The sequence below is a fragment of the Hipposideros armiger genome, unplaced genomic scaffold (assembly GCF_001890085.2).
Source record: "Hipposideros armiger isolate ML-2016 unplaced genomic scaffold, ASM189008v1 scaffold_609, whole genome shotgun sequence".
NCBI lineage: Eukaryota > Metazoa > Chordata > Mammalia > Chiroptera > Hipposideridae > Hipposideros > Hipposideros armiger.
In genome coordinates, this window is record NW_017731959.1 from 887,950 (window position 1) to 898,075 (window position 10,126).

General features: G+C 50.2%; 2 protein-coding genes across 2 annotated transcripts; one reads left to right on the forward strand and one right to left on the reverse strand.

The window, feature by feature from the left end:
• Nucleotides 1-50: 50 nt before the first annotated feature.
• HCST (hematopoietic cell signal transducer) lies at nt 51-1,663 on the forward strand. Its single transcript, XM_019624948.1, has 4 exons — nt 51-219; nt 655-678; nt 1,138-1,269; nt 1,520-1,663. The coding sequence occupies exons 1-4, from the start codon at nt 177-179 to the stop codon at nt 1,558-1,560; spliced, it is 240 nt and encodes a 79-aa protein (XP_019480493.1). The 5' UTR covers nt 51-176; the 3' UTR covers nt 1,561-1,663.
• Nucleotides 1,664-1,818: 155 nt separating this feature from the next.
• Nucleotides 1,819-4,806, reverse strand: TYROBP (transmembrane immune signaling adaptor TYROBP). The gene is made up of 5 exons (XM_019624939.1): nt 4,659-4,806; nt 4,253-4,279; nt 3,963-4,097; nt 3,733-3,776; nt 1,819-2,044 (listed from the first exon to the last, which is right to left on the reverse strand). The coding sequence occupies exons 1-5, from the start codon at nt 4,717-4,719 to the stop codon at nt 1,979-1,981; spliced, it is 333 nt and encodes a 110-aa protein (XP_019480484.1). The 5' UTR covers nt 4,720-4,806; the 3' UTR covers nt 1,819-1,978.
• Between the last annotated feature and the right edge of the window lie 5,320 nt (nt 4,807-10,126).

The window sequence follows — 10,126 nt, forward strand, 5'->3', positions numbered from 1 at the left end:
CCCAAAGGCAGCCACAGGGACCTAGCACCTTTCCTCCCACACACATACAGGAAACAGATGGTCTTGCCACCAGCAGGGTCACATCCGCTATTGCTGCCTCTCTACTCTCCCACTGTTCCTCAGAACATCTCTGGACCAAAGCCCTTTGCCAGTCCCCTTCCAGCCCCCAGCCCACCATGATCCCTCCAGGCAACATCCTGTTCCTGCTTTTGCTCCCAGGTGAAGCCAGCAGTTATGGGTGTGTGTGTGTGTGTGTGTGTGTGTGTGTGTGTGTGTGTGTGTGTGTTAGAGTATTTGTAAACGGGGTGGCTTAGATGGCATCTGAAGGGAGGGGCGCTGAGTGCGGGTCCTTTTCCCAGTGACCCTTCCTTTCCCAGAGATACATTTGGCTTCAGGGCTTGCTTCTTTGGGGGTGGAAGAGGGGCGCTGAGTTCTGGAGTGCCTACCTGTTAATCTCCCCTTCTCACTGCTGGGTCTTTGCCTCTTCTGATTTCCTGTCTCTGTCTGCATCTCGGGGAGCTCCCCTCCCATTTGGCCCCTCTTTCTCATTTGATCTTTCTGGAGTGGAATTTACTTTTTGGGACATCACCGTTCCCTGCACCTTATTTTGGGAACCATCTCCCCCTGCTGACTACCTTCCCTCTCTTTCCACAGTGGCTACAGCTCAGATAACCCCAGGTGAGAAATCAACACGCCTTCCCCTTTGCCATGCTACTTCAGGTATTACTTCTATCCCGAAAGTGTAGCCTGAGGGACCTGGAACACCCCCCAGCGGCTCTCCAGGTCACCATCTTGCCTCTCATCCCCAAATTGGAGCCCTGAGATGATCAGCAGCCTTCTCCAGATCCCCATTTCATTGCCCTCATCACCAAATTGAAGCCCCAGGGACTCGGCCAACCCACCAGCCTCTCATCAGTAAAACCCACTATGCACAAAGCACAGCATATGTCTCGCTATGCTGGGACACCCCCAGACTCTCTCTGGAATTCTATCTCCCTTTTTACCGCCCCCCAAGCGCAACTCCAGGGAATCTGGGACACCCCTCAGGGACTTCCTCTGTCCAGATGCCCAAAGCACAGTTCTGAAGGCCTGGAACCCTACTCAGCCATCTTCTTGTTCTGGCCATTACACCCTCAGGTTCCTGTTCCGGATGTGGGCCCCTCTCTCTGCCACTCCTGGCAGGCCTTGTGGCCATCGATGCGGTTGTGTCCCTGCTAATCGTGGTGGTGGTATTTGTATGTGCACGCCCACGCAGCAGGCCCACCCAAGGTGAGGGCTGGGACAGAGTAAGGCCCGGAGGGGGTGGGGGTGTCCCTAGGGAGGAGGTCCCCATGGAGGGGGCCCCTGGGGAAGCCCTGGAGACACTGCTGGGGAAACCCTGGGGGGGCTGCTGAGGGGAAATCCTGAGGAAACCCCTGAGACACGGGGTCCCCAGGGAGGTGGAGATGTGTGTGTGTGTGTGTGTGTGTGTGTGTTTGGGGGGGGGTCAGGTCTCATGCTTTCTCTCCCCCACCCCCAGGAGACAACAAAGTCTACATCAACATGCCTGGCAGAGGCTGAACCCCCTGTAACTGCAATCTTCAACTTCTGATCCTCTCGTTCTGGATTATGTGTGGTGGCACAGGAAACCCACTCCCCTCTTTGGGTTGAAATAAATCAATTGAAATACCTCGACTTCTAATTCTTACTCAAAGAACCCCAGGGTCCCCAAAGCTTCCCTCCCATTGAGCTGTTTCTGGGTCCATGACCCACCCTCCCAGAACCCCACATAGCTGCATCCCATCGGCCCAGGGATCTGGAATAACTCAACAGTGTTTTGTGCTCTGTGTTTATTTGGGGCAGGGGTGGGGAAAAGCCTGGCATCTCAGGGAGGGCACTCTGTGGATCTGTATCTTGGTAGAAGTAGGAGTAGGGTGCTGGGTAGGCATCAGGAATGACTGAATCCAGGCATCAGGTTGTTGACTGCAGTGGTTTGGGCTCATTTGTAATACTGCCTCTGTGTGTTGAGGTCACTGTAGACATCTGACCTCTGACCTTGGAGTTCCTAAAGGGATGGGACAAGGTGAGGACCATCAGTGGAATGATTGATTATTTATCACCAAATAAATGTGAAACAAAATCCAGCCTACTCCCAGTGGCCTGCAAGGCCCTGGTAGCTTCTTCAAACTTGCAGCCATGTTAGAGATCTCGATTTTATTCAAGTGCATTCCAAGTTCCCCTTTCTCCTCTGCCTCATCATTATGCCCCAGCTTTAGGACCTTTGTACATAATGTTCTCTCTGCCTGGTTCCTTCTCCCCCTTCAAGTCTCAGCTCATGTTATTTCCTCAGAGAGGCATTTCTTGATTTCCCCATCTGTAGTTTCTTCCCCCCACACCTCAGTTACTGTCACATCAGCCTGCTTTATTTCTTCATGGTGCCTTCCAAAGTGATCTTATTGTTAATTGGCTTCAAGTCCATCTCTCTAACTACGACATAAGCTCTGCTGCAGTGTTCCCAGCATCTAGCACATATAGGCGCTCAACAAATTCCACCAAAGGAATGAATAAAGTGGAGCAACGCTTTGCCCTAAAATTTCACTGCCCCCAGTAACTGGAAAGCCTCTTCAGTCTTCTAAACCTCACAGAGCCGGACTCAATATTCTCACACTTTACAAAGAGACTTTTTATCCACAAGTGAGGCAAAGCAAAGCTAGTTGCCAACAAGCAAAACAGACTTCCCAGAGCAGGGCTCACAGTTGCTGGGGGGAGGGTCTATGGCCCCAAGAGGCAGGGGTTAGACAAAAGCCCTGAAATCATATGCACATGGCCAGTCTGGCTGTGCATCTTTCTGGGGAGGGTTCTTTTTGGCTTCCATTAGATTCTCTGAGGAGCTCATGACCCCCTAAAGGGTTAAGAACAATGTTGATAGAGAGGCAGGAGATGGAAAGATGCCTGTATCTGCATCATGGTTCTTAAGAGAGGTTTCAAGAATACTTGCACCACCCCTAGATTATATGCACAATTTTGTTTGTTTTTGTGTGGATTTTTCTGAGGAGTCTCTAGCTTTCATCGGCTTCCCAAAGGGATGCAGTATCTCTGCCATGCAAAATTCTAGAACTCCTCTCTTTGGAGTTACCAAACTAGGGCTGAATTATATCCTCTGCTCTTATGAGAGCTTCTCCCGGAAATCAGTCTGTCTCAGGCTGGGCTTTTCCAGAGAAATTCGGAGACCGCCTTCTGGCTAAGGCCTGCACTTCCCTTTGCAAGGGCAAACCATCCCTGTATTTCTTCTCCACACATTTTAAGCTGAGCATAAGGTCGTAATTCATCACTGAAAGTAGTTTTGGACAGATGCCCCATTAATCTTCAAGGGTTTGAGATGCTGCTGAGAAAGTGACTTTAGGGTCTAGGTGCTAGAGCAGCGGTTCTCAACCTTCCTAATGCCGCAACCCCTTAATATAGTTCCTCATGTTGTGGTGACCCCCAACCATAAAATTATTTTCGTTGCTACTCTATAACTGTAATTTTGCTACTGTTATGAATCGTAATGTAAATATCTTTTTGTTTTCCGATGGTCTTAGGCAACCCCTGTGAAAGGGTCGTTCGACCCCCAAAGGGGTCGCGACCCACAGGTTGAGAACCGCTGTATCTAGAGGGACTGGGGCAGGGGTGGGGTGGGGTGGGTGCAAGTGTTTAGGACAAACACCCACAGGGCAGGAGTGAGATGTGAGGAAGAGAAGCTGGTTTCCTCACCTGATAAGGCGACTCTGTCTCAGTGATGCGCTGTTTCTTGGTCACTGCCAGAGGTGGGGAGTGTCGCAGAGTTGAGGAGACAGACAAGGTGGTGAATTGGGACCACTTGGTTGATGCAAAATCAGCCCCTCCATCACCATCCCTTGGGACGGTTGTGATTTGGGACCTTACCCTCCCCTCCAGACAAGTCCTCAGTGTGTCCCAGGCCACCCCCTACCAGCCCCACTCACCCTCCACGGCCCCTTTCCCCCGAGGGACCAGCCGGCCCAGGGAATACACAGCCAGGGCGATGAGGAGGGTCAGCACCAGGTCCCCCAGCACAATCCCAGCCAGCACACCAGGGCTCACCGCTGAGCAGTTGCATTCTGGGAATGTATGTGGCACTGGGGTCAGGGGAGGTCAATGGGAGTTGGGAATTGGGAGGGGGTGTCAGTAGGGGGAGGTTTGGAGAGATTTGGGAATCGACAGAGATGAGGAGTCTTTGGGAAGTAGGGAGGGGAATTGCAGGATCTAGGCATACCGCTCTGGGCCTGGACAGGGCTGAGACCTGAGGAGAGAAAAAGAAAGTAAACTGGGGCACAGGGCTATGACTGGAGGGTGGGTGTGGAAGCTGGGGAGGGTGGGTCCTGATAGCAAGGGGACAAGGGTGGAGTCGGGTAGGACCTGCAGCCAGTGTAAAGGCCACTGGATTGTATTATTTCTATACCGCTTGTCCTGTTACAACACCCTTAGAGTTCCCTCTCCCTGCTTCTACCAGAGGCTAAATGTTGGGGGCTCAGATGCTGAGAGAGACCCATAGGGTTTGGGGGGCTGGGGCTATGCTCCCGTCCCAACCCTCCCCTTTGGTTCTCTCTTTCCACCCTGTTCCCGGCCCTGCCCCAAGCTGAGCCCAGGGACTCAGGAGGCAGCTGCAGAAGCCAACTCACCATCCATAATCAGAAGGAGAGGCAGGAGCAGAAGCCTGTTGGAGGGTCCAAGGTCCCTCATGATGCAGGCGACGCTGCTGGACGCTACAGTCCAAGGGCCTGTGGGATGTGGTGTAGCGTCCAACCAAGTGAAGAGGAAGTCTGAGGTGGGTGGTGGCAGGAGGGAGGAGGGAACGATAAGGGGAAGAGGGACAGAGACAGATAACAGCAGAAGAAATCAGGCCCAGACACTCCACAGGCCATGCTACAGCCTCCAATGGCTAGACATGAAGGGCAAAGGCTACATGTGTGAACTTGTCCTCCATCCTCAGTCAGGGTCAGACATCATTGTACTAGGACTACCAGTGGTCCTCAGTCAGGGTCAGACATCATTGTACTAGGACTACCAGTGGCTGGTTATGACTGAAAGCAGCTCTGCCTCTTCCTAGCTGGGCAACCTTGAGCAAGTACCTCAACCTCTCTGAGCCTCAGTTTTCTCAACTGTAAAATAGGGAGTAAAATAATACCTACTTCATAGGGTGTTGTGGAGATCAGATAAATTAATGTTTCTAAAACAGACTGACACTTGTCAGCTTTTTATAAACACCGGCTATAATTGTTAGATAATCAGAACTTTGTGATGCTCATAGAATATTAAAAGAAAGCCATCAGGATGTGGGCACTAATGACGCGCAGGCATTCTGTCCCAAGTGTTAACTCATTTAATCCCAACAACACCCTTCTGAGGTAGATGCTCTTATCACCCCCATTTTACAGAGAAGTAAAGACACTTGCCCAAGGTCACACAGCAAATAAGGATGAAAATGGAACGCAGGGCCCAGCGAGAGATATTTGACCCTTAGAGAGAAAACAAAAAGCGCCAAGATGAAAGATATCGAAGGAGAAAACGATGGTAAGGCAGAGAAAGAGGAAGAGGAATAGACAGTGACACAGTTATACACATCACAGACACAAGATTGAGGGTTGGGGTGAGGCAGGTGGGGGACAATGTGGTGCCCACTGGGCCAGGCTGGGTTGCCCCAACGAATGAGGAAGTGGCTGGAAGTGAGGCCTGAGGGAGGCCATCAGGGGGACAAGGACTTGTAGCCCTCTCCAGGAGCCTGAGCTGGGGCTGCGGAAGGAGGAACCTGAGGTTAGAGCACTGGGGGGATGGGCCAGTAGCAGGAAGCCCCCCTCCCCCGTCTAGGCGTCACACTCCACAGCTCCCTGGGCCTGGGCTCAGGAGAGAAAAGGGGAAACTGGATGCCTGTCATGGGACAGACACTGAGTGGCCCTTTTTTGGGGGGGAAGGGAAGGTTGAGGGAGGGAGGGGATTTGGAGTCTGGAGGAGGGTCAGGGCCCTGTCTTCAAGGCAGCACTGGCTTCTAACTAGGAGAAAATTCTGAGATGTACTAAATTGAATTACAGCAGGCCAGGGCGTGGGAGGAAGAGACAAGAGGGGTTAATCAGTTAACAATTAAAGGGCAAAAGCAACAAAAGACTGCTTACATTCCTGAATGTGTGTTGAAATTTGGGATTAACTTCCAGCAGGCTATTTCTGCAATTATCTAGAGAATCGTGGAGTAGCCAACCACCAGGCACCACCAACCCCAGGCACCTCAGTTTTTTGCTTATGCATGAACTTTCAGGACTGTTGCCCACAACCAACCCAAAAGAGCAAATACTTCTTCCTTATGGACAATGCATCTGTCCCAGAACTAGCCCTGCCTCACCTTCTCCCATCCTCTTTATCTATAGCCAGTGTAAACTTTTACAAAACAACTTACATCTTTCCTCTTCAGACTCATTGTATAAAAGGGCCACCAACTCTGGGCCAGCCTGGTGGCTCAGTTGGTTAAAGCACTAGCTCTGAGCAACAGAGTTGCTGGTTCGACTCCCACATGGGATGGTGGGCTGTGCACCCTGGGCAACTAGATTGAAAGCAGCAACTGGACTTGGAGCTGAGCTTGTGCCCTGCACAACTAAGATTGAAAGACAACAATTTGACTTGGAGCTGATGGGTCCTGGAAAAACTCCAGGATGGTGGACATGTTATCTTCTCCATCTAGCCCTGCTGTTGGTGGTTTAGACTGCATACCCCAGGACCTGGTACTTTTCTGGTTAGCATTTGGCTCAATAAACCCTTTCTTTCAGAAAAGCTTTTGGCTAAGAAAGGTGTTTTGTTTTTTTTTGTTTAACACTGCTAATGGCTGCCACTGCCCAGGCCTGGCTGAGTCCTGTCACTAAACAACCAACACACCCACCACCATGACAACTACCAGGTCTGGAGTGAGCATGAAGAGAACAGGCCCTGCAGGCCCTACTGGCACCCCAGGCCTCTCAGGGTAGTGTTGACTGAAAAATAATATCAACTAGGTGTTTGGTCACCAAAAAGGATTTATTTGGGAAAAAGAAAGGGTTGTAACCCAGTGCACACAGACTTGGCAAACCACATGCATACTCTGGCCTGTGTGCCAAGCTGCAGGGGTATTTATAGAAGGGAAAACGAAGTTAATGGAAGTGGAAGTTAGAGCCATAGAGCTTTATTATAAACATAGAGTTCTTCCTGTAGGGTTCTTGGGTAGGGTTCTTGCGATTACATAGAGCGCGAGAACTTCCATAAGCCCTCCTCCCATAGACACTCCTGACTGATTATGGTCGCTTAAAGTTCCAGTTCATCTTCATCGGTGGCTGGAGCAGAGTGGGCCAGGGATGATCAAAGACCAGAGGAGGCTCTGAGCCAGGTGGGCCCTGATCTGACTCTGGTGTTCACTGGCTCCCTGGCTTGGCATGAGGAACAGACTGTAGGGGGCAGGGACAGGAGACTGGGGCCAGGCTGCTGCAATGGTCTGGTTTATTGTGATGATTTTGTGAGGTCTATTAGAATAACGCCTGCCTGGCACACTGTACATGCTCAATGAACGTTAATCATTATTATTATTGTCACTGTTATACTACTTCGACTCTCCAGTTCTGGGCTCACCTTAATACAAATCTTTCTTCGACCCCTCAGCCTCAGCTTCAGCCTCCTAATCTGATTCTCCCAACTCCAGCCAGGCCTGGGCTGTCTCAGAATGCCATCTAATAGCTAGTACAGCCAGGCACCATCCAATCAGAACAGATGTGGCCATAGGCCTGGGTCAGAGTCCTGAGTGCCCCTTTAGTTGCTGAGATGTGGGGAAGTCTGAGGTGTCCCAAGGAAATATTAGACTGGGGTGGTGACAGATATTTGTGGGATGTGGGGTAGAGGCTCTTTAATAACCAAAAAAGATCTCAATATTTTAGCAACCAGTATGGCCGCACTGCTGCAGATCACAGAATGCTAGCCTGGGCTGGTCTCTCTGCTCCATGGTCTCCACTTCATTGGGTGAAGGAAGAGGCTGAGATGGAGGGCGCCTTCTGACTGGGTGCCGCCCCACTTCCACAGTGCCAGACTCCAGGAAGCAGGGCTATCCCCCTGGCCCCCATGAGATCTGTGAAGTGTCTCAGTTTCTCCTGGCAGCAGCCCAAGAGTTGGGCAAGGCCAAAGCTGGCTTTCCCAGAAAGCAGGCAATGTGTTGAGCTTGCACTAAGCTTGCCTCTGTGGAAACTACAGTACTGCGCACTCTCCCAGCTTCCATTTTTGCCTCCTACAGCCCATCTTTCCCACAGTAACCAGAGAAAGCTTTTTGAAAAATCAGACCAAGAACCCCATTTTTTAAATGGCCAAAAGATTTAAACTCACACATCAGAAGAGATTTGAATGGCCAACAAGCATGTGAAAAGGCACTCGACATCATTAGTCATGAGGAAAATACAAATTAAAACCACAGTGAAATCCCACTACACATCCACTACAATGACTAAAATTAAAAAGACTGACCCTATCAGTAGAGATGTGGAGCAACTGGAAATCTCATACACTGTTGGTGGAAATGTAAAATAGAACCACCACTTTGGAAAAGAGTTTGGTAGTCTCTCACACAGTTAAATATTCATCTGCTCAGAGATTCAGCAATTCCATAGAAGCAAGCATTTATCCAAGAGAAATAAAAACATATGCTCACATAAAGATCTGACCGTCCCTCTGTCTTCCCCTCCCACCTCTACCTCTCTTCCCCTCATTTACCTTACTGTCACTACACTTGTTTCTTGAACAAGACAAGCTCGTTCTCACCTTAGGGTCCTTGTACTTGCCGTTCCCCCTGCCTAGGATGCTTTTCCCAAAGTCTGTATAACTGGCCCCTTCGCATCCTCCAGGTCTCAGCTCAAATGTCACATCCTCAGAGGCTTCCCCTGATCACCATTGATCAAGTCACCTCTCACCACCAATTTCATTTTCTTCCTATATTTATCATACCCGAAATTCTCTAATTTATGTGTTCCTATTTCTACTGTCTGCCACTTCCTCTGGAATGGAAACTCCACGAGAACAGGGACCTTCCTGTCTTGTTAACTGTTGTGTCCCAGTACACATAGTAAGATGCTCAATAAATATTTTTTTAGGGCCGGCCGAGTGGCGCGTTGGTTAAGAGCTGGCTTGGGATGGCAGAGGGTCCTGGTTCGGATCCCACATATGAAAGCCAGTGACACTGCCCTCTACAGCTAAGATGCTGAACAACAGCTCAACCTGGAGCTGGGCTGCCGTGGGTCGCCAGTGACGGCATAGGCTGCAGCCCCTGTTGCAGTGGGTTGCCATGGGCTACCGTGTGTAGCCAGCAGCCAGTGTGAGCAGCCGTCCAGAGGCCGGCAACTGATCTGCCTCGCCCGGGAAGAGCGCAATGATGGTGCCAACTTGGGCCAGTGAAGCAACATCCTCCACAACTAGACTGAAGAACAAAACAACAGCAACTTGTCTCTTCCCCTTCCCCCAGTCCAGAGGCTGGTGACTGATCTGCCTCACCCAGGAAGAGCACAATGATAATACCAACGTGGGCCAGTGAAACGACGTTCTCCACAACTAGACTGAGGAACAAAAGGACAGCAACTTGTCTGTTCCCCTTCCCCGATTCCCCAATGCTGTTCCCCTCCCCCAATTCCCCAATAAAATCTTAACAAAAGAAAGAATGCTGCTGTACCCCAATATCTTCCTGCTCCTTCTTCCACAGAATTTTTAGCAAGGCTTCTGGCCACTAGACTAAAGACTGTATTTCCTGGCTTCATCTGCATCTAGAGTGGCCATATGACTTCATTCTGGCTGATGGGCAGAGTGGGAAGGGAACAGGCAATTTATAAGTCATAGCTTTTGTGGAAGGGTATGCTCTATTCCTTTTCTTTGATTTTCTCATTTGCTGGACTTTGAATGTGAGAGGCATCATTTTGGAACACGTGGATGAGAGCAACATCATAAGGACCAAAGAGCAACAAGATAGAAGGAGCCTCAGTGCCCATCATCTTGGAGAGGCCACACCAGTCCTGGATTGTTATGTAGAAAGATACTTCTACCTTGTTTAAGCCACTTGTGTTAGGTAGTCCCCAAAGATGGTCACCAAGAATTTCTTCCTCCAATA

Bases quoted from the DNA above. Each gene is read 5' to 3' on its own strand.
- HCST (XM_019624948.1), top strand. From the start codon at position 177: ATGATCCCTCCAGGCAACATCCTGTTCCTGCTTTTGCTCCCAG. The intron at 220-654 runs GTGAAGCCAGCA...CTCTTTCCACAG, and splicing joins GTTCCTGCTTTTGCTCCCAG to TGGCTACAGCTCAGATAACC. The intron at 679-1,137 runs GTGAGAAATCAA...TTACACCCTCAG, and splicing joins TACAGCTCAGATAACCCCAG to GTTCCTGTTCCGGATGTGGG.
- TYROBP (XM_019624939.1), bottom strand. From the start codon at position 4,719: ATGAGGGACCTTGGACCCTCCAACAGGCTTCTGCTCCTGCCTCTCCTT. The intron at 4,098-4,252 runs GTATGCCTAGAT...ATACATTCCCAG, and splicing joins CCCTGTCCAGGCCCAGAGCG to AATGCAACTGCTCAGCGGTG. The intron at 3,777-3,962 runs GTGAGTGGGGCT...CACCTCTGGCAG, and splicing joins GGGGAAAGGGGCCGTGGAGG to TGACCAAGAAACAGCGCATC.